The 24557-nt window shown below is 38.3% G+C and overlaps 1 protein-coding gene across 3 annotated transcripts in view; it reads right to left on the bottom strand.

The window, feature by feature from the left end:
* TRPC4AP (transient receptor potential cation channel, subfamily C, member 4 associated protein) overlaps positions 1-24557 on the bottom strand; it is a 94182-nt gene that overhangs the window by 58010 nt on the left and 11615 nt on the right. For all 3 annotated transcript variants that reach the window (XR_550426.1, XM_008571946.1, XM_008572025.1), the window contains exons 2-6: positions 17882-18010; positions 15748-15864; positions 9047-9104; positions 6266-6321; positions 965-1093 (exon numbers count right to left, since the gene is read on the bottom strand). Coding sequence is in view for 2 of the 3 variants with exons in the window: in XM_008571946.1 (XP_008570168.1) it covers positions 965-1093; positions 6266-6321; positions 9047-9104; positions 15748-15864; positions 17882-18010 (489 nt within the window). In the remaining variant the exon portion in view is untranslated. The remainder of the gene's footprint in view (positions 1-964; positions 1094-6265; positions 6322-9046; positions 9105-15747; positions 15865-17881; positions 18011-24557) is intronic.

Genomic DNA, 24557 nt, shown 5'->3' with positions numbered 1-24557 from the left:
AATCTGCCAACCAATAACCAACATGGAGACTCAGGACAGACAAAGATTGGGGAAGTAAGCTCCAGGTCTTAACAAGCATTACACAAAAATATAACATAGTGAGTCCCCAACAGAGGTCTACGGATATGTTTTTTGAGGTCTGTGAGTTCTTGAGGAAAACTTTTTAATTTAATGTTCCCATTTCAGTCATAGTATTTTTTAAAAAAACCTATGGATCATTTGATTGTCCACCTTATGACCAAGTGGCAGGATTTCTGTGCTCACATTTGTGTCCCCCTGTGTTGATGCCAATTAAGCAACTTTAATTACTGAAGACTAATGAGAAAAAATAGAAGTAGATTTAGTAATTAAAGGCGTCAAACTTTACCACCAAGGGGAACATATCTTAATGAATAAAGGTTTCACAGCAGTTCAAACAGAGAAAGGTGGTAGAAGAATGGAGTCACCAAACAGCATACAACAGTATAGGTATGATAAAAAGAATGTGTACCATAATTAATAGCAAGGGGAGGAGCTCTCTCACTTGGGAGAGCATGGTGCTGACAGCACCAGCGCCAAGAGTTTGGATCTCTGTAGTGGCCAGCCACCAGAAAACAAACAGTAAGGAACAATTTGATTTTGGCAAAGTAACATTAACCATCATACTAAAGTCATGAAGTCAATCTGAAGTTATAAGTCAATCTGAAGTTTATAATTAGTTTGATTTGAATTTATATATTATGTTTTATATATATAATAAAATAATGTTTATTAGGTTTTATAATTATACAAGGCCCATTAGTATAAGAAGTATAATCTAAGTCCATACTTGAATATATTTAAGTAACATAAAAATCAATTTAATACTAGTAATATGGAAGAATTTCTTTTAAAAGAGCTCTATACATTATTCAGGTTTAAGAATCCAATGGTCTGACACATCCTCCCCCATCTGTTCAGCCACCTACTGGCGGACACAGCTCACCTTTTTAACACCCAAAATATCTTCAATGAGAGTTGCTGTTTGTAAGAATGTCTTCTTACTTGTCATCAGTGTAAACAGGAAGATCACAAAGTCATTCTTTTCTGCCAAACGCTTTGTAACTCCTTCCGTCTGTCACAAGGGAGAAGGGGAGAAAAGGGACAGAATAGGCTGTAACCACAAAATAAAATGTAAAGAACAAGGCATCCCTTGCAGATACTGGAAAAACAATTCTGCCTTTGAAAACTGGCATGAGCCATCACAACTGAGATGCCATGAGTTAACTGTAGAAAACACATGTAAACTCCCCAGCCATGGTACAAAAAGCTTCCTGGCACCCAGGCTGCACAACTAGAAGCCCATTTTGGAACTAAGGATGAGAGAAAAGCAGGAGGCAGTAGCCTCAGTTGGCCTGTAAAGCCTAAACTCCAAATGTCTCCATTTAGAAAACAAACCAAAGTCATTTGGAAAAAAAACTTGGTGACTAATGTGGATGATTCCACTTAGAGCTCAATCAAGGTGACAACTTAACACGATGAGACTGTTTTCTATGAGAGCCTGTACAGGGTTTTGAAGGCCATTTTCAGATTTGAAATCCAACAGTGTTTGAAACATGGACTTTCAGAGTAAGATCCAAGTTCTAATTCCATCCGTGTGATCCTAAGAAAATCACTTCTCACCCTTGTACCTCCATTTCTTCATCTATAAAATGGTCATCTCAAAAACCTTTAAGAGGATTCAGTTAGACAATGCATGTAAGCAGTGCTCAGTAAGTCTCTTATTTAGCCTTTATCCTATAGCCAAAGTCATCTTTTTGATGTAATCAAAAGGCTTCAAGTCTCCTTCGCTATTCAACTAAGTTCCATTCTGCCTGATATTCAAAGGTCCTTCAAACAGGCACAAGGTATCTGTCAGAGGCAATCTCCCTGAGACTTACCTTATGCTGGGGTCAGGCTGAATGACTTGCTGTTAACACCCATGCACATAGGACCTTTTCCTACTTCTGCCACTTGTTTCTTCCCTTTCGGAATACCCTCATTAACTCCATATCTGTCTATTAAAATCCTATATGCCAAATACGTTTAACCCAGCACCATTTAGAATACAGAAACAAAATAAATATCTACTAATATGGAATAGATAAATCAAGTATGCTCTGCCAACATTATGGAGTATAACATTAGGAAAGATGATTTTTATGATTTTTGTAGCATAAAAAAAGCTGGCCACAAAATGGTGCTTGTATACATAGCAATGTACAAAAGAAAAGTTTGAAATTATTTGTAGCAAATTGCTGGTAGTTGTTTAATCTGGTTAATCGACTCATACATGATTTATGTTCTATATCTTATCTATATTTGCTAATTTTTTCAGTCAGGAACATGCTTTGTTATTTACAAAACAAATAACAAAGATAGGAATGGCGAGCCTACCAACTCTTCAAGATGCCACCTCCTTCATGAAGTCTTCCCTGACCTACTCCACACATGTGCGCTCCTCTTCCTCTGAAGTCTCAAAGCACCTCATCTGTACCTGTCCCGATCCTTTACCATAACCCCCACTGCCACCCCATCAACAATGAGCTATTCGAGGGCAGGACTATGTCTTATTCATCTCTGTATCTCTGGTACCTGGCGGCAGACCTAGAACATGGTAGATACTTATCAAATATTTGCTGAAAGACTGGAATAAAAAACAAGGGGTATGAGGGAAGTAAGGGAACTAGTTGGTGAAAGAATTCAGAAGTTAGATTAACAGCCTGGATTTAAAACTGCCGTACTGCTAGCTTAAACAGTCCCCTCCCCCAGTCCCCACATACACCCCTGCTATCTTGGGGCACCCGTGAAAGAATTCAGAAGTTAGATTAACAGCCTGGATTTAAAACTGCCGTATTGCTAGCTTAAACAGTCCCCTCCCCCAGTCCCCACATACACCCCTGCTATCTTGGGGCACCCAGAGCTCAGTGGCTTTCATATTTCTTTCTTCATTCTTTTCAGCCTCTAAACTGCAAAAATTCCTCAAGGCAGACTACAACAAACATAATTTCTCTTTAAAGAACGTAATCAAGTGTGCAGGCAAACATAGTTTAATAAATGGGAACCCCAAGCTAGGAAGCATTTTACAATTAGGATGAGATATGTCAAAGCAAATTTAATTTTCAAAGTGAAGGCATCAATAAAACTGTACTAAGTATATAAATCTTCAAGGATCACAACATTACATAGGACACTAATAAAGAAACCAGTCTCGGCCTGATTCTGTATTAATTTCTTCCGTTTCTGTTCTTCAGTTGTAGCACTGGCACATTTTAAAAAAAAGGATTTTTCCCCAACCACAAACAGTACCTACACTAGCTATGAGATGTGGAACAGGACTGATTCTAACTTTACTTAGACAAGCAAAAGTCCTGGAATATCCAAAGAAATAGAACAAAAAGAGAAATAAAGTTACCATTTTCTTAAGGCTTAAAAACATACCTTCAAGCTACCAAACCTATAATCCTGTTGTCTAGCTACCCTTGACTACCACCTTCCTCCTCTGTTCAATTTATCGAAGTCCTACTCCATTTAGAGACTGGCTAAAATGCCTCCTCCTCTGGAAAGCATTCCCAAATCAGGATTAACCATCCTATAAGCCATATATAATCCTTCCTTTCCTCTACATCACAGGTTCATAACTGAGGCCTTAAAACTCTAAAACGATATACAAAACATTGTGAGCAAAAGCTTTTATCTGGGGAGTTTTTCATGATATTCATCAGGCCAGTTTTTACGTGGCCAACTGTACTTTTTAAAATTTGGGGGCTGGGGCCGGCCCGGTGGCGCACTCGGTAGAGTGCGGTGCTTGGGAGTGTGGCGGCGCTCCCGCCGAGGGTTCGGATCCCATATAGAGACCGGTCCGCTCACTGGTTGAGCGCGGTGCGGGTGCGACACTGAGGGTTGTGATCCCGTTGCCGGTCACGGTACGGGCGCGACACCGAGGGTTGCGATCCCATTGCCGGTCACGAAAAAAGACAAAAAGGAAAAGGGTGACATTAAAAATGACCTGCTTTGGGGGGCTGGCTGGTTAGCTCAGCTGGTTAGAGTGTGGTATTATAACACCAAGGTCAAGGGTTCAGATCCCTGAAAACCCCAGACACTAAAAAATAAGTAAATAAAATTTTGAATTTAAGCAACTTTAGGCAGGACATGCTTGCTCCAGGTTAGTCACAATTTACACAAGTCCCCACTCCAACATGTGCAATTTCAAACACTTCCTGTTTTCTGCCTAATCCCTAGAGGCAGGGGTACTGGCAACTCTAACAGTCCTGGGTTCTCTATCTAACCTACAGTTAAGCTGTATCAGCACAGCATTAGACCATATCATCCTACATTCTTTACATTTTTGTTTGTTTTTTAACTGTATTTTACTGGAATACCACTGATTAACACCAGGTGTCACGATTTAAAAACAGCCTTGTAAAACTAATAAACAGCCTCATAAAACTGATGGGGATATGGAAGTTGCCAATGATGGAGTCATTACATCATACACTGTCTTCTTTTATCAGGACAATTTCTTATTGGTCTTAGTTGCAATAATAATTGTGCATTTCATTAACAATTCGTTTTTTATCTTACAGATCTGTCTGTGCCTATCTGTGCCATTAGCTACACATGGCTACTGAGTACTTGAAATGTGACTAGTCCAAACTGAGATATGCTCTGGGTGTTTTTTTTTTTTTTTTTTTTAAAGTGACCAGTAAGGGGATCTTAACCCTTGACTTGGTGCTGTCAGCACCACACTCAGCCAGTGAGCTAACCGGCCATCCCTATATGGGATCCGAACCCGTGGCCTTGGTGTTATCAGCACCACACTCTCCCGAGTGAGCCACAGGCCGGCCCCTGCTCTGGGTGTTTTAAAAAAAAAAAAAAAAATCATACTGGATTTTGAAAGCTTAATACAAAAAAAAGAATGGAAATATTTCAATAATTAATTATCTTGATTATACATTGGAATGATAATATTCTTGATCTAGTGTTAAATGAAATATATTATTATATAAATTATATATTTTCTTCACTTATTCCTACTTCATTTTGCTTACTTTAAAAAAAAATGTGGCTACAAGGAAATTTAAATTAACCTAAGTGGCTTGTATCATATTCTACTGCACAGCACTACTGCAGATGCTGAGTTGTACAAGTGTTCGAACATATTTCCCCATTCGTGCTGGCTGCTAAGAAGCTTAAACCCAAATGTGCATCCCATCCATAGTACACATGACTTTACAGTCTTCATTTTTATAACAGTCCAATTGCTGGCTGTATGTTATTTCCCCACCCTTGTTTTATTCTTTTCTTTCTCACCTACTACTAAGTTTGTGATCTTGGTAGATTTTACATACTCCCACAAGATGCCTGAAATCTTTTTTTGAATGAGGCAAGAAATGAAATGGTGTTAAATGTTTTGTATTTCCATAGCATATGGGTTTCACTTCTACAATAATAGCACTTGTCTTATTCTGCCATGTATTCTGATTTGCTGTTTACACAGTTTACCATACCAGAAGTTCCTAAAAGACAGGTACTATGTCTTATGAAAACTAACAATTATATATTGCTTTACAAAGTGCTTTCATATCTACTACCTCTTGTTAGTTCTCACAAAAACCTTATTACGTTAGTATGATTTCTAAGTACACTCTACTGATAAGAAACTAAGGCTCAGGGAGGTATACTAAGCCAAGGGCCAGAACACAAAATCAAGTCCTATGTGCTATGTGCTATGGTCTTTTCCTTCTATCAAACTGCTTCCTTTATTCACCATTCTTCCTGGCTCAGTGGTCAATCTAGTAGTGTCCTGCTCAATATATGGATGAGGCTTCTGGTTCTTGTTTTGTTTTCTAACAAGGAAAATGAAGGAATGCGCACAATGGAGACCAAAGGAATCTTTTTTTTTTTTTTTTTTTTTGGCAGCTGGCTAGTACAGGGACCCAACCCTTGACCTTGGTGTTATAACACTGCACTTTAACCAAAAGGAATCTTAAAAGTCACACATACTCTGCAAATATTTGTCACTCTTTGACATTCATTCTCTCTTTGGACACCTCCAGGGCCAAAAGATTGAACTTGGCTATCAACAATTACTACAAAATTCTGCCCTCCATAATTTCCTGGTTCGCAGGCACATATAAAGTAAGTCCAAGTCTCCCAATATCTGAAGATAGCTCTCATGTCTGCCACCCCCACTCAAATCTTCCTTTCTCAACCACTGCAGATGTAGTAGGGAGATAAATGAAGCCCCAATGGCAGGGGTACTTACACAGACACAAGTATTATATAGGATGCTCAAGCAGTCCTTGGACATTTCATCACTTACTGAAAGTGAAAGGAGAATAACTGGTTATTTTCTCATTGAAAAGATAGTGTAACAGTATTACATTTTCTGAACACAGGAACTGTTATGGTCTCCTCTAAGATAATTATTTTCCTTTTAGTATACCTCCTTCCAGTTCCTGTCTACCAAGATTTTCATAGTGCCTATCAGAACTTACAAACCAATTTCTATATTGCTTTTTGGTTTGATACAGTAATTTTTTTGGGGGGAGAGGGGAGGAATATATATATATATATATATATATATATATATATATATTTTTTTTTTTTTTTTAGAAATAAGTTTTGAGCTTCATTTCAATCTCCCATAACAAAGTCTGTCAAAGAAAATGAATGATATTTAACAAGTTACACAAATATACATAAAGATTATTCTACCCTAAAAGAATTTTGTATAGTTAATATTTGATTAAAATATTTACATCAATGGTGCTTTGTAAACTGCTTAATAGTCTTCTTTTATTATTCTTTTAAAAGATCAACAAAATTTGCAAACCTTTACCTAGACTCACCAAGAAAAAAAGAGGGAGGACAGAAATTGCTAAAAATCAGAAATTAAGCAGGGGCATGATAGAGCAGTTGCTTCTTCCATTACACTGGAGTTTTGAGGAGAGTGACGGTCTTTTTCTGGTCTCCACTGGTGACTCTCCTTGAGTCACTGCAGTTGGGTGTCTGACGAGCCATCTGACAGTAGCTGTGGCTACTGCTATGGCACTGAGCCACTTTTGCAGCAGCTGTGGCTATGGTGGGCCACCTGTGAGGAAGTGGAGTTTTCGGCACGCTCCCTGCCTGTTTCCTGGGGGGGCTGCTGCCCTTGGCTCCTGCCTAAGGATCCCGGGCATGCTGTTTCTTGCCTGCATCACAGTGGAGGGGGCTGGCCCTCAACTCCTCTAATTTCTATCTGTTGTGGGCCTATAATTTAATAAAGCCATTTTCCCTTTGTGTCTTGTTAGGATATATTCAGGGTTTTAGTGGGTTTTTTTCTTTCTTTTCTCTTTTTTTTTTTTGCTATTCAAGTAGATCACAAACAAGCAACTTAATATATACATGTAGCCTTTTTATGTTTGTGTTGAATTGGATTCTCAAGATATATTTGCAAAAGGAGAATTACCTGAATCCAAAATACAGGCATCTTGATTGCTTGTGTCATCAATTTCCATTAAAAGTTCTACTAGTGGCAAACAAGGATAACATTTTTACTACAGACTCACACCAATTGAGTGTTTTGTTTAGGTATTTCTAAAAAATTATTTGTGATGGGTGATTGGCTATTAATGACTGACCCACTATTAATTCCAATAAAGAATTTGCTACTTCTCTGTGAACAGAAACAGGAGAGTAGCACAAAAAAGAAACCTAATTTTCACTATCTCAAAACCAGAACATGAGTCAAATTGAGTATGAACCATGACCAAGATGTTTTGTTTGGCATTGCTTTTATATTTAAAACTGTTTCCATTCACTCCTATGCTGCCATATACTCTAAAATGCTAGGTCTCCCTCTGAGATCCCAATGGGCAGCCATGTTAAGCTAGCTTGATGAGATGGGTTGCCTCATATAATCTTGAGACAATACAGATGGCCTGCATCCCTCATCCCTACCTTTCAACCTACTGGGGCTTTTTGATTTGTTTATTTAATGACCTCAGAGCAAAGTGGAACACCAGATCACTAGATCTTCATATTTCTAGACCTTCCATTTTCAAAGGAAATTGGGATTCACTCATTCATTAAGTATTTATGCAACACCTATTCTAGAGCTGATATAGTAGTGAACAAAAAAACACAAAAACAAACCTCAGTTCTCAAGGAAACTATAACTCTAGAGAGAAGAAGAGAGAATAAACAAGTGCACCAAAAGTAATTTCAAGATGCTACATGCAATAGGATAGACAGAGAACATGAAGGACCAACTTAGTACAGAGCTGAGACATTAAAGGTGAATATGAATCCTCTTAACCACTACTGCACTTACAAATGAGGCCTTATTTGTATGTCCTATTGATGTTAGGGGTAAAAAAAATTTTTTTAATTTAAAAAATACATATGTAATGTTATAGAAGGGCATTCATCAAATGTTAATCGATCTTTGGCTTTTAATGCCAGAGTAAAGTACACTTACTCTTTTTTTTTTTAAATTAAATACTGAATACCTAAAAAGAATATTTGTAACATGTGTAAGTTACAAATAATAGAATAGCACCCATATACCCACCACTCAGCTTAAAAAATAATGCACTACCAAAACACTTTGACTTTTTACCATACACACTCTGGTAATGACTGGACTTTTTACAAAGAGCATGTATCACCCTTATAACAAGGGTTTTTTTTTTTTTTTTTTAATAAAACGAAGTGATCTTACCAGGTTATTCCTATGCTCTCAGCTAGCTACATATGAGAAATAAGAATTTCCAAAGAAAACAGAAAAGCTGGACCAAAGGACAAGTTACAAAGATGTGATTCTTTTACCCCAGTGGTTTTCATGCTTTTTCTTTTAAAGTATCATATCTGTATTTCTACCCAGTACAGAAGGAATAAAAAGAGCTGCTTAGCTGGCAGGTGGGGAGCAGAGAGCACCCTGCAGCTGAATATAAGGCATGTCCTCACTGCTAAGAGTTAGGAAGAGAAAGAACAACAACTCCTGGAACAGCTACCATATCAGGAGGTTGAGAAATGAGGACCAACAGCTGGTAAGTATACTTACTTTTTAGTTTCTGTCCCCGAATAGAGATTGTAGGCCTCATAAGAATTTCTACAAGGAGCTGTCAAAAAAAAATTGGATAAAATCTTCAAAATTAATTCAAAACACAACTTATAAAACAATCTTTGCCGTGATAACTCATGGCCCAAATATCTGTCACGGTACTGCAAGACCCTCTTGTTCTACAAGGCAGTGAGGTTCAGTGGAAGGAGAATTGTATCAAGAGCCAGGAAACCTGGGTTCTAGTGCTAGCTCAGCCATCTATTTGCCATATAACTTGGGCAAGTCAATGCCCCTCCTTGGGTCTCAGCTTTCTCATTTTTAAAAATAAGTATGTTACATTAGGTAATCTCTGGGATTCCATGTGGCTTTAATTTTGAAAAGCTGCAGAACATTACTAGTACTATGATTTTTCTTTTGCTTAAGGAACATTTGTGTATGTAAGTTTATAAAAAGGTCTCAAAAGATATACCATAAATTGTTAACACTGATTTCTAAAGGTGCTGGGGATAATATGCATATATTTTTCTTTTAAAAACCCATTCTGTTGGGCCGGCCCGGTGGCGCACTGGATAGTGTGCCGCTTGGGAAGTGCGGCAGCGCTCCCGCCCGAGGGCTCGGATCCCACGGACAGACCGGTTCCCGCTCACTGGCTGAGCGAGGCGCGGGAGCAACACCGAGGGTTGCGATCCCGTTGCCGGTCCCCGGTCCGGTACGGGGCAACACTGAGGGTTGCGATCCGTTGCCGGACACGGGGAAAAAAAAAGAGACAAAAAAAAAAAAACCCATTCTGTTGGGCCGGCCCGGCGGCGCACTGGATAGTGTGCCGCTTGGGAAGTGCGGCAGCGCTCCCGCCCGAGGGCTCGGATCCCACGGACAGACCGGTTCCCGCTCACTGGCTGAGCGAGGCGCGGGAGCAACACCGAGGGTTGCGATCCCGTTGCCGGTCCCCGGTCCGGTACGGGGGCAACACTGAGGGTTGCGATCCGTTGCCGGACACGGGGGAAAAAAAAAAGACAAAAAAAAAAAAAACCCATTCTGTTGAGAGAAAGGAGGACAGTTTATAACGATATAAGGAGTCAATCCATCAGGAAGATATAACAGTTACAAACATATAAGCACATAACAACAGAGTCCTAAAATACATGAAACCAAGGTTGATGTAATTGAAGGAAACAGACAATTCAAAAATAATAGTTGGACTTAAATACACTGCTTTCAATAATGGATAGACAACTAGGCAGAAGATCAGCGAAGAAACTGAAGACTTGAACACCATAAACCAACTAGATCTAACAGACATCTATAGAACATTCTATGCAGCAACAGCTTACAGAACATTCTCCAGGACAGATCATATGTTAGGCCATAAAACGAGCCTCAATAAATTTAAAATGACTGAAATCATACAAAGTATGTTTTCCGGCCACAATGGGATGAAATTAGAAATCAGAAAAAATTGGGGGAAATTCACAAATATGTGGATAATTAAAAAACTCATCCTAAATAATCAATGAGTCAAAGAAGAAATAACATGGGAAATTAGAAAGTATCTGAGATGGATGAACATACCAAAACTTATGATATAGTTAAAGCAGTCCTTAGATGGAAATTCATAGTTGAATGGGAGAAAACATTTGCAAATCATATACTTATAAGTAGCTAGTATAGAGAAACTAATATAACTCAATAATAAAAAGATACCCAATCAAAAAAGGGGCAAAGCAGGTGAACAGACATTTCTCCAAAAACCATTCTCCAAATGGCCAATAAACACATGAAAAGATGGTCAACATCATTAGCCACCAGGGAAATGCAAATCAAAACCACAAAACCTCTTCATACCCACTAGGATGGCTATAATCAAAAAGATAGATGATAACTGTTGGCAAGGATGTGGAGAAACTGGAATCTTCATACACGGCTAGTCGACATGTGATGACAGCTGCATAACTCTGTGAATATACTAAAAACCCCTAAAATATACACTTTAAATGGATGAACTGTATGGCATGTGAATTATATGTTATTTAAAACAACATTATGCTAAGTTAAAGAAGCCAAACATAAAACGTCACATAGTGTATTATTCTGTTTGTATGGAATAACCATAAAAGGCAAATCCATAGAACAGAAAGATCAGTGGTTGCCAGGAGCTGGGAAGTGGAGAATAAGGATTGACTGCTAACTGGTACGGGATTTCTTTTTGGCATGATGAATGTGTTCTGGTAATCACTGCACAACTTTCTGAACACACTAAAAACCACTAACACTAAGTGTGGTTAAAAGGGTTAACTTTATGGTAAAAAAATTTCAATAAAGCTATTATTTAAAAAATTCTGTTAAACAAATTCTAAGTTAACATAAACAGAAAAAATAAATGTTAGAAAGAATACTTCAGAATGTTAAGAGTGGCAGAATTTTGGTGACAGTTCCAAAGACAGTTTTTCATTTTCTTTAATGAGCAATTTTTACTTTTATAATGAGAACCTGTGTTTTCAAAAAAAGTCAATTTCTACTTAAATAAAGCATTTTAAAGTAATCTATATAGAGAACATGACTACACCCATATGTTTAAAGACATCCACCATATACATCTATTTTATACTTTATTTTATTGTTGTTTAAATCAAGTTAGGAGCAATACAAGAATGAAAACACAAAACTTTTCTTCTAGCCCCTTCTACTTACAGGCCAATATTTGGGCAGCACATCCAAAACACCTCAAACCAAATGGGAGAAAAAAGATCCCATAGCATTAAAAAAAAAAGCCAACAGGCAAATCTCCAAGACTAGACAGTTCTGCTGGAGGATCTGAGAAAGCCCATCTCAAACCAGCAACAAAACTTCAGAAAGCAAATCCACATTCTTGAGATTGCTCCTGGCATGAACGTGACACTATAATTCAACATCGTGAACTGAGAGAGACGGGGAATGTGTGCTATTTTTGCTTGAGATGACAGATTACAAAATAAAAACTCTCAAATACCCCTGTATCATGGATTGTCATTTCTGGAGAAGTGTTGGGCTCATCTTTCTGCACATCTGTCTTTAATGTTAACTGCACTTGTAGGAGAGAAAAGAAAGAAGTTTCATGGCTTGGCACAACAATGAAAGCTGCCCTAATGCAGGCCTGTTTTGCTTTGTATAATAGAGACTTAAGGTCATCTTCTAGAAAAGATGGAGTAATTATCAGAATATATTACAATTTTGTAACTTGCTTTTTTTTTTTTTTTCTTTTTTTCCTTTTTGTCTTTTTTCGTGACTGGTAACAGGATCGCAACCCTCGGTGTCGTGCCCGCACCACGCTCAACCAGTGAGGGGACCGGTCTCTATATGGGATCGGAACCCTCAGCGGGAGCGCCGCTGCACTCCCAAGCACCGCACTCTACCGAGTGCGCCACTGGGCCGGCCCGTAACTTGCTTTTTTTAATCGAGAGTTTTTCCATGTTATTATCATTTTAATATTATATTAATGACTTCATAAAATTCAACCAAATGGATAGAATAAACATTACCTTCTCCTCGTGGATACTTTCAGTCATTACAAAGAATGCTATGCTAAATATCTTTGCATACAAAGCTTTATCTCATTTTGACTTATCTCTTCAGGAGAAAGTCACAGAAAAGGAAACAGCAGGGAAAAATGAGTACTCATCTTTAAGGATTTGAGACACACTACACAAACGCTTTTCAAAAGAGGTCGCAATCACCCAAGCAAGATGTAAGATGCTAAAATGCACAGATTATTATGTTTAAAATTAATTCACTTCAAATGGAAAATGGATTATATCAATAAATAAATTAAAAGTTCCTGTATGCCAAACTACGGCTTATGCTTGGCCCACAGACATATTTCACTTGGCCCGCACATACTGAAAAACTGGGAGATTTTTACCTACAAATCTAGATTTCCCATGTCCCCTCAGGGAAACCACCAATGAGATTGAAAGAGTCATTTTCCCCATAAAAGCAGGCATACACTCTCTTGCTGCTTGGGAGCACGGAGGCGCTCCCGCCGAGGGTTTGGATCCCACATACAGACTGGTTCCCGCTCACTGGCTGAGCGAGGTGCGGGCGCGACACCGAGGGTTGCGATCCCGTTGCTGGTCCCAGTCCGGTACAGGTGCGACACTGAGGGTTGCAATCCGTTGCCGGACATGAAAAAAGACAAAAAGGAAAAAAAAAAAAAAAGCACCCAAATGAAGAGTAGTGAAGTGGAAAAACAACCTAAGCAAAAGCCCATATTTATTAAAAGACTGGGGTTCCTAGAGAAGCTGACCTAAATCAAAGCAGGAGAAAAAAACCCCACAAAATCAAGAACAGTGGATCCAAAAGTGTCATAAGATGGGACAGTCACCTACTACAGAATGCCACACTTTTCAATGCAAACGGACATCAAGCTAGAGACCTACATTATTCTTTTTCCTCCTATAAATACATTGGTTTTTACTGAGTAAATTCCTTGCTGAACAAATGCTATAGGACCAATGGGACTGCTGAAAAGAAATGCTGAGCAGCAAAGAGTAAAGGCTACGTGGCTGATGACATAAATGCAGGTGTATCACTCAAATTTTACTTTTGTGGAAAAGGCATTTTTAAAGAAAACAAAACTTTTTTTTTGGCGGCTAGCCAGTATGGGGATCCAAACCCTTGACCTGGGTGTTATCAACACCATGCTCTAACCAACTGAGCTAACCGGGCTTTAAAACTGAAGTATAAGGGCTGGCTGGTTAGTTCCGTTGATTAGAGTGTTCAGTTTGTAATAACTGGACCTCTACATTTAAGATTTGTGCTCTTTCCTGTATCTTGTTATACTTCCCAGACTCCCAAACTGTATGCAATACATTTCATTTTCTCATAAATCATCCAGTTCCGGGTATTTTGTTATAAGCAAGAGAACTGGACTAAGACATATACCCAAGAGAAATGAAACCATATTCTCACACAGAAACCTGTACAAGAATGTTTACAGCAGTGTTATTCATAATAGCCAAAAGGTGAAAACAACCCAAAATCCATCAACAGACAAAAGGATATACTAAATGTGGTACATCCATACAACGAAATATTATTTGGCCATAAAAAGGATGAGTATGAAAAAAAAAAAAATGAGTATGGATTCATTCTACAACATGGATGAACCTTGAAAGCATTATGCTAAGTGAAAGAAGCCAGTCACAAAAGACCACGTTACATAATTCCATTTATATGAAATGTCCAGAACAGGGAAGTCTATAGAGACAAAAAGCAGATTAGTGGTTGCCTAGGGTGGGAGTGGGAAGTGTCAGAAAGATAGGGGAGTAATAGCTAAAACAGATGGAGTTTTTTTTTTTTTTGGGGGGGGGGATAAAAATGCTCTAAAATTGACTGTGGTGAGGGTTCCATATAGATATGTGAATACACTAAAACCACTGATTATACACTTTAAATAGGGGAATTATATGGTATGCAAAAAAATAAGCTGGTAAAAAAAAACTATGAAGAGGGGCCGGCCCGCTGGCTCACTCGGTAGAGTGCGGCGCTTGGGAGTGCGGCAGTGCTCCCGCCCAGGGTTCGGATCCCATATAGAGACCAGTCCGCGCACTGGTTGAGCGCGGTGCGGGCGCGACACCGAGGGTTGCGATCCCGTTGCCGGTCGCGGTATGGGCGTGACACCAAGGGTTGCGATCCCGTTACCAGTCACGAAAAAAGACAAAAAGGAAAAAAAAAAAAACTATGAATACCATTTTTTCCCCACATCTCCTTAGTAAATACTTAAAATACACTGTTTAGTGAAGGGGGCTTCTGAGTGCTGGTAATGTTCTATTTCTCGATTTGGGCGGTAGTGACAAAAGTGGTAATTTTGTGGTAATTTTCTGTCTGAAGGTTACTTTAATAACAAAGTCCATAAAAACACACATATACACAATACATTGGTGATGGTGTGGGTAAACAGGCACTCTTATACTTTGTTACTGGTGATACAAGCTGATAAAAACCCTTAGGTATATAAACTGCAGGTTTATAAATAATAAAAGACACATATGCTTTGTTTCCAAAGGTATATACTCACATGCACACAAAAGTATATACAAGATCTTTACTGCAACCTTGTACGCAATAGAAAAGTGTGGAAAAACTCTAAATGCCCATCATCTGGGGCCTGGGTAAATATATTATGGTACAACTACAGAAGGGAATTCTATTTAGCTTGTATTTAAAATAACAAGGCAGATTTACATGTACTGAAGTGAAACTAATCCCAAGCTAGAGAGTTACATGAAAAAAGCAAGGTAAAGAAGAGTGTACCCATGTATAAGGTATGTTATTCTAGGTGGGGAGAAAATAAACTATGGTGGAGGGGGTGCAGGGGTATTTTCATATACAGGCACACGCATGCATTACCACAGAAAATCTCTAGAAGGACATATAAGGAACTAGTAATCACAACTGCTTCTGAGGAGGGTACAGTGGGAAATTGGGAGACACACTTTTCACCTTGTATGCTTAAAAAAGGTGGATATATTATCAATTTGAATAAGTTGTTCCCAAGTAAAAACTACGCTGCTTCAACACAGGTGAATGACACTGAACTTCTAAAAGTTAAAATCTGAAATATTTCCTATAAATTCTGAAATGTTCCCTGTCTCCCATTTTAAGAGTTAAATTCTCAAACCATTAAGTAGTAGTAACAGCAATAGTAATATTAAACAGCTACTTACATCAACACCTCCAAACAAGTCAAAAATGTAAGTATTTGGATAAGTGGTTTCTTGGGTAAATTTCCTCTCTTCAGTAACAAATGCCATAGCCTCCATGGAGAGAAGAGGAGAAATTTCCTAGTTTAAAAAAGAGTATATAAAGACATTATGTTTTAGTACCCAAAACAGACATTAAAACATCAGTTTGCATTTTAGTCAACTTGAGTCCCAATGAGCACAAAAATATTTCCCAATGAACCACACTTGCTGGTATTCAGGCCTCTATACAGTCCTTTCCCACTCTGAATCTGGGCTGGTATGAATCATCTCAACTAATGGAATGTGGCAGAAGTGACACGATTCCACTTTCAGCATAAGCCTTAAGAAGGCCTAGTAGAGTTGGCTTTTGCCATCTTTGAACCCAACCATCATACTGTGAGAAGAAGACAAAAAAAAATAAAAAAATAAAAAAAAATAAAAAAAAAAAAAAGAAGGCCTAGTAGAGTTGGCTTTTGCCATCTTTGAACCCAACCATCATACTGTGAGAAGATCAACATAGCCACCTGGAGAGTCCATGAGAAGAACTGCAGCCAGGACTAATATCCTTAGCTGATCCCCACCTGACAGCCAGTACCAACCTGCCAAGGATGTAAGCAAGGCCATTTTGGACAGTCCAGATGTCTCTGTATCCCACCCAACACATGAAGCAGAGGAACCACTCAATCAACCAATAATTGCTAGACATAAATGGTGATTGTTATTTCAAGCTACTAAGTTTTATGGTGACTGCTTCTAAAACGATTACCAAATCACTGCTCAAATGTCACCTGCAAGAAGTCTTCCCTGATTTTCCCCAGCCAGAAGCAATCTGATGCTTTTCTAAACCCCCAAGCAATGTGTAACTCATGTCTGGCATTTAGCACTTTCACTTTGTATCTGTTTACAAGCTTATAATATTTCTTCCTTATACTAAATGCTCCTTTAAGACAAGACTGAAACAAATCCTGTGTATTCCCCATAGGTTCCAAGACACAGCAGGTATTTGATATGGTAGACATAGGGTAGTAGGTCTCAAATTTTGGGGGGCCACAGAATCCTTTGTTCATATGGAACGAAGCTAATAGAAAAAAAAAATCTTACAGAAAAGCCTGGTGCATAGTAAGTTTCAAGTAAGTATTTGCTGGATGAATAAAAGAAATAATCATCCCCCAGCAAGGACTCACAAACATTGATTTCTCTCCCCCTTAATTTCACCTCAACTCCATATCTCAGAGATACTACAGGAATCAAATGAAACAATGTACAATTCTTTGAAAAGCATCTAAACAAATGTAAGAGGCTATAATTATTTCTATCAATCAGACTATGAGAAGATCAAGAACATGAAAACATCTCTTCTTAAAGGTAAAGACTAAGCTTACCTACTGTCTATTATACTATAGAATAACTTACTTATGATAATCAAAACCTCACCTCTGAAAAAAATTATATCATTCAGATTAATTATGACCAAATGTAACTTACATGGGTTTTAACTGCAGCTAGAGCTAATGCTCTAAATTCAAATTTGGGCCTAGTCCAAGCTACAATTTGGATAAAGTAACCCCAGACTTACTGAATCAGAAACTCTAGGGGTCAGGAGGCCCAGCACTGTTTTTTTAACAAGCTCTCCAGGTAATTCTGATATGCACTGAAGTTGGAGAACTGCCCTAGCATAATGTCTCTGCACTCTTTCCACCCCTCTCTAACCATCGAACCTGACCCCTTCAATCTTCTTATATTAGAGATAATTATCAACAACCACAAGGGCCCTTTCCATGAGATCTTTTAAGCCCTGTTCAAAAATAATGTCATCCACATCCCAGCACACAGTGTTGACCTCGCAAAGTTAAGAAAGCACTGCCACAAAATAAGCATGAATAAGCCCAGAAGAATACACCCAGGGAACCTATGGTGATTATCTCTGGTTGGGCGGCTTATAGGTGATTTTTATTTTCTTCTTTGAACTTTTTTTGAACTTCTCAAATGTTCTACAGCTCACACAATAAAAACAGGCTATTAAAAAAAAAAAAAAGGAAAAGGAGGAAAAAGAAGCAGACAGTTTGTGTCACCTGGAGGCCTTGAATACAGCCCTTCCAAGGCCCCTAAGAGTTACCTTGAGGATGTTTTGGCACTCAACAAAGTCACTGTGGAGGTGGCTGGTGGCATACAGCTTAAGGAGCAGCTGGGGAATTCCACTCCATTTGGATTGCTTGTCCCTCTCTGTCAAAAAAGTCTCAGTGAACTGTGGGTCAAAAAAAAAAAAAAAAAAAAAAAGGAACATTTTACTGATGGGGAAAAAACTACTATCAGACATGGCAAAGGAGAGCAGCTTACTTCCAAACCTACCAGGACAAATAATTCAAAGGTCTCTTCTAGAAATCTTCAAAAGCTCCCCAACAGCCTACAAGCTAAAAGTCCAATTCCTTGCCTGTGATACAACACCCTCCATAATCTATCACCTACTTTCCTCCCCAGCCTCATCTCCTTTTCAACACACATTCTAGGCTCCAAATGCATCATCCTCTGTCTATGCCTCTCTGCATATGTGCTTCCCTGCCTAAATTGTTTTCTCCTCATCTTTTCTACCTGAAATGCTCTTCTTCCTTCAAAATGCAAGACAAACAGCCAGAAATCTTCCTTGATTAGGCTTCTTCTCTCTCCTTTTTAAGTGATTAGGTGCCCCTCCTTTGGGGCTTTATAATTTATCCTACTGCAACATACTTAATGGTTCATTTATCCCCCTCCTCCTATAGACCACAAGCTACTTCAGAGTAGGTAACAGGCTGTGTTTTCTCTCTCTCTCTCTCTCTGAGTGAAACATAGGAAATTGCCATTTCTGTACATCAAACATAATTGAACATCAGCAATTTCATACTGTTCAAGCAAGCTCAAATCAATGCAAGCTCAAAAACAATGGAATAACATCTTTCCTTTCCTTGAAAGGAAAAAAGAAAACAAACACAGCAATGGGATCCAGCAAAAGCAAAGCTTACAGAGAAATTTATAGCTGTAAACAGATATTAAACAAAAGAAGAGAAACTGCAAATTGATAATCTAAACTTCCATCATGAGAAACTGAGGAAAAAAGGAATAAACTAACCTGAAGCAAGCACAAGAAAGGAAATGAAAAAGAGTGTAGCAGAAATAAATGAAATAAAGGAACAGAAAAATAATAGAGAAAAATCAACAAAACCAAAGGTTTCAAGATTCCTTGAAAAGCTCAACTGGCAAAACTTTAGCTACACTGACCAATTTATACTGACACCAAATACTAAATTCAGAAATGAAAGAGGGGATATTACCACCAACCACATAGAAATTAAAAGGATTATAATGGAGTACTATCAACAGTTATATGGCAGCGAATTACATAACCTACATGACATGGATAAATTCTTAGAATGACACAAACTACTGAAACTGACTCAAGAAGGAAATGAATATCTGAATAGATGTACAATAATTAGTAAAGAGATTGAATTAGTGATTAAAAAAAAAAACAAAGAAAAGCCCAGGTCCAGATAGATGGCTTCACTGGTGTAGTCTACCAAACATTTAAAATAGAACACCCATACTTCACACTTTTCCATAAGATAGAAGAGCGAACATGTCCCAACTCATTCTATGAGGCCAGTATTATCCTAATACCAAATCCAGACAAGGACATCACAAGAAAACTACAGATCAATATTTCTTATGAATACAGAAGCAAAAATCCTCAGCCAAATACCACCAAGCCAAATCCAGCAACATATAAAAGGTATGACCAAGCAAGATTTATCCCAGGAATGCAAGGAGGGTTCAACATATGAAAATCAACCAATACAATACCACATATTAATAGACTACAGGACAAAACTCACATGATCTATCCAATTGATGCAAAAGAAAACATGAAAAAATCAAACATTCCTTCATGATAAAAACACTGGACAGACTAGGAATAGAAAGGAACTTCCTCAATCTGTTAAAGTGCATTTACAAAAAGTCCATGACTAACATACTTACTGGTGAAAAACTAAATGCTTTCCTACTAACATCAAGGAAAAAACAAGAATGTCTACTCTCACTACTTCTATTTAACAATGGGCTGAAAATTCTAACCTGAGCAATTAGGCAAGAAAAAGAAATAAAAGAGGGCCGGCCTGTGGCTCACTTGGGAGAGTGTGGTGCTGATAACACCAAGGCTACGGGTTTGGATCCCTATATAGAGATGGCCGGTTAGCTCACTTGAGAGAGTGTGGTGCTGACCACACCAAGTCAAGGGTTAAGATCCCCTTGCCGGTCATCTTTTAAAAAAAAGAAAAGAAAAAGAAATAAAAGGCACATAATATTGGAAAGAAAGAAGTAAAACTGTATCTGCAGATGGCACACTCATGTACACAGAAAATCCTAAGGAATCCACACACACACACAAACACACACACAAAATGAACTTTTAGAGGCTAACAAGTGAGTTTATCAAGCAGGTTTCAGGATACAAGATCGATATACAAAAATCAGTTACATTTCTACTCACTTGTAATGAACAATTCAAAAATGAAACTTAGAAAATGATTCCATTTATAATAGCATCAAAAAGAATAAAATACTTAGAAATAAATTTAACAAAAGGAGTGCAAGACTTATACAAGGAAACTACAAAACATTGTAAAGGAGGCCTAAATAAATGGAAAGACATCCCCTGTTCACAGACGGGAGGACAATACTGCTAAAAAGGCAATACTCTCCACATTGATTAACTGTGATTCACATCAAAATCTCAACCAGTTTCGGGCCGGCCCCGTGACGCACTCAGGAGAGTGCAGCGCTGGGAGCGCAGCATCGCTCCCGCCGCGGGTTCGGATCCTATATGGGAATGGCCAGTGTGCTCACTGGCTGAGCGCGGTGCGGGCGACACTAAGCCAAGGGTTGCGATCCCCTTACTGGTCACGAAAAAGACAAAAAAAAAAAAAAAAAAAATCTCAACCAGTTTCACTGCAGAAATTCACAAGTTGATTCCTAAAATTCATATGGAAATGGAAGGGATCCAGAATAGCCAAAACAATCTTGAAAAAGAAAGAAGTTGGAAAAATCATGCTTCCTGATTCCTAAGTTTATTACAAGGCTACAATAATCAAGACTGCATGGTACTGGCATAAGGACAGACATCTAGACCAATGCAATAGCACTGATATTCCAAAAATAAACCTTTACATTTATAGTCAATTGATTTTTAACAAGGCTGTCAAAACTACTCAATGAGAGAAAAAATAGTTTTTTTCAACAAATGTTGCTAGGACAACTGGATATCCATAGCAAAAGAATGAAGATGGACTCCTTTCTCACATCATATATGAAAAATTAACTAAAAATGGATCAAAGACCTAAATATAAAAGCTAAAACTATGAAACGTAGAAGAAAACAGAGGTGTAAATTTCATTACCTTAGATTAGGTAATAGTTTCTTAGTTATGACACCTAAAGCACAAGCAACCAAAAGAAAAAATAGGTAAGTTGCACTTCATCGAAACTTAAAACTTTTGGAAAAAAATTTAAAACTTTGGTGCTTCAAAGGGCAGTATCAAGAAAGTGTAAAGAAGGGCCGGCCCGGTGGCGCACTGCTACAGTGCGCCGCTTGGGAGCGCGGCGGCGCTCCTGACGAGGGTTCGGATCCCACATGCAGACCGGTTCCCGCTCACTGGCTGAGCGAGGGGCGGGCGCAGCACCAAGGGTTGCGATCCCGTTGCCGGTCCCGGTCCGGTACGGGCGCGACACTGAGGGTTGCGATCCGTTGCCGGACACGAAAAAAGACAAAAAGGAAAGAAAGTGTAAAGAAAACCCACAGAATGGGAAAAAATATCTGTGAATCATCTATGATAAAAATCTACTGTAGAGATTTTATAAAGAACTCTTACAACCCAACAATAAAAAGACAATTAATCCAATTAAAAAATAGGCAATGGGCTGGAAATCAAAAACTCTATAACAAAAATGAAGAATGCTTTTGATTGGCTCAGCAGTATACTAGTCGTGGCAAAAGAAATAATCAGTGAGCTTGAAGATATGTCAATAGAAACTCCCCAACCTGAAATACAAAGAGAAAAAAGAATAAAAAAATAGAACACAATATCCAAGAACTGTGGGACAATTATAAAAGGTGTAACACTGGCTCTTGCCATTCTCACCATGTGACTGCCTGCAATGCCATGGGACTCTGAAGAGTTCCCACCAAGAAGGCCCTCACCAGACACATTCCCTAGACCTTGGACTTCCCAGGCTCAAAAACTGTGAGAAATAAATTCTGCTTCTTTATAATTTTTTTTAAAAAGAAGGAGGAGGAGAGAAAGGAAAAAAAAAATGGAAATAATAATGGTTGAGAATTTTCCAAAATTAATGACAGACAACAGTCTATAGATCCAGGAAGCTCAGAGAACAGCAAGAAGGATAACTACTAAAAACAAAAATAACACAACATGTAGGTATATCATATTCAAAGTAGAAGAAATAAAAAAGACAAAGAAAAATCTTGAAAGAAGCCAGGGTGGGGGTGGGAGGGCCTTACTTATGGTGGAACTAAGATTAGAATTACCTTGGACTTCTTATCAGAAGCCATGCGAGCAAGGAGAGAGTGGAGGGAAATATTTAAAGCACTGAAAAAAAAAAACTTCCACCAACACAGAATTCTGAATCCAGTGAAATTATCCTTCAAAAATGAAGGAAAATAAAGACTTTCTTAGACAAATAAAACCTGAGGGAATTTTCACCAGCAGACCTGCCCTACAAGAAATGTTAATAGTTACCAGAGAAAAGGAAAATGATGTAAGTTACAAACTTGGACATACATGGAGTATTGAAGAAGGAACAAATGAATGCAAAATAAAAATTAACTTTTTTAGTCTGAATGAATCTAATAATTGTTCAAACTAATAACAGTAACAATGCATTAGGTAATTATAGCATTTGGATAAGTGAAATGAGCAATAGCAATGTTATAACTGATGTCAGGGAGGAATTGGGAACACTGTAATAGGGTACTTGCCCACCCACAAAGCAGCACGGTGTTATTGAAAGTGGACTTGGATTCATTGTAAATGTATACTGCAAACTCTAGGGCAACCACGAAAAATGTTTTTTAAAAGAAGTATAACTGATACGCTAAGAGAAGAGAAATAAAAGAATCATATAAAATGTTCAATTAAACCCAGAGAAAGCAAAAAAAGAGAGGAAATTTAAAAAGAAACAAAGTTCCCAGGTTTGCAACCTGTTTAGAAAATTAAAAGAAAAAAAAAAGAAACAAAGAACAAACGTAACAAGTAGAAAACAGTTACAAACGTGGTAGATATTAATCCAACTATATCAATAATTACTATAAATATCTATGAATGGTCTAACCATACCAATTAAAAGACAGACTGTCAGAATGGATAAAAAACAAGACTCAACTATTTGTTGTCTACATGAAACCTATCTTAAATATAGACACAGATAAGCTGGGCCAGCCTATGGCTCACTGGGAGAGTGTGGTGCTGATAACACCAAGGCCACGGGTTCAGTTCCCTATATAGGAATGGCAGGTTAGCTCACTTGGGAGAGCGTGGTGCTGACATCACCAAGTCAAGGGTTAAGATCCCCTTAACAGTCATCTTTTGAAATAAATAAATACATACATACATACATACATACACACACACACACAGATAAGTTAAAAGTAAGAGGATGAAGAAAGATAAACCATGCTAACACTAATAAAAGGAAAGCTGGAGTAACTATATTAATTTCAGACAAAGTAGGCTTCAGAAAAAGGAAAATTTTCAGAGATAAAAAAGGTCATCACATAATGATAAAGGGGTCAAGTCTCCAAGACAACATAACAGTCCTTAATATATATGTACCTAATAACAGCATGTCAAAATATGAGAAAAAAACTGAAAGAAATGCCAGGAGAAATCAATAATTTCCTACCATAGTTGGACTTCAACAATCCTCCATCAGGCAGAAAATCAGAAAGGATATAGTTGACCTGGGTGACATCATCAATCGATACATATTATTCTCTAATAATAATACTATTATGAGATCTAATACATATGGATCTAATACATATTATTCTCAAGCTCACATGGAACATTCACTAAGACAGACCACATTCTGGGCCACAAAGCCCACTTTAGCAAGTTTAAAAGAATAGAAATTATACAAAGTATGTCCTCAGACCACAATGGAATTAAGCTAGAAACCAATTAACAGAAAGATAGGTGGAAATCCAAAAAATATTTGGAGATTAAGCAACCCATTTCTAAATAACATATGGGTAGAAGAAATTAAGAGAAATTTGGGCTGAGCCCATGGCACACTCGGGAGAGTGCGGCACTGGGAGCGCAGCAGCGCTCCCGCCGCGGGTTCGGATCCTATATAGGGATGACCGGTGCACTCACTGGCTGAGCACGGTGTGGCCGGTCTCAAAAAGGACAAAAAAAATAAATAAATAAGTTAAGAGAAATTTTAAAATATTTTGAACTAAACAAAAATGAAAATACAACTATCAAAATTTGTGGGATGTGGCAAAAGAAGGGCTTAGGGGGAAATTTATAGCACTGAATGCCTATTTAGAAAAGAAGAAAGCTCTATAGTCAATAATCTAAGCTTTTACCTTAGAAAAAGAAAGAAGAGGGCCGGCCCGGTGGCGCACTGGATAGTGCGCCGCTTGGGAAGCGCGGCGGCACTCCCGCCCGAGGGTTCGGATCCCACATACAGACTGGTTCCCGCTCACTGGCTGAGCGAGGCACGGGAGCAACACCGAGGGTTGC

The sequence above is a fragment of the Galeopterus variegatus genome, unplaced genomic scaffold (genome assembly GCF_000696425.1).
Source record: "Galeopterus variegatus unplaced genomic scaffold, G_variegatus-3.0.2 Scaffold3, whole genome shotgun sequence".
NCBI lineage: Eukaryota > Metazoa > Chordata > Mammalia > Dermoptera > Cynocephalidae > Galeopterus > Galeopterus variegatus.
Note: the sequence above shows the minus strand (reverse complement) of the source record. Positions and strands in the feature narration are given on the sequence as shown.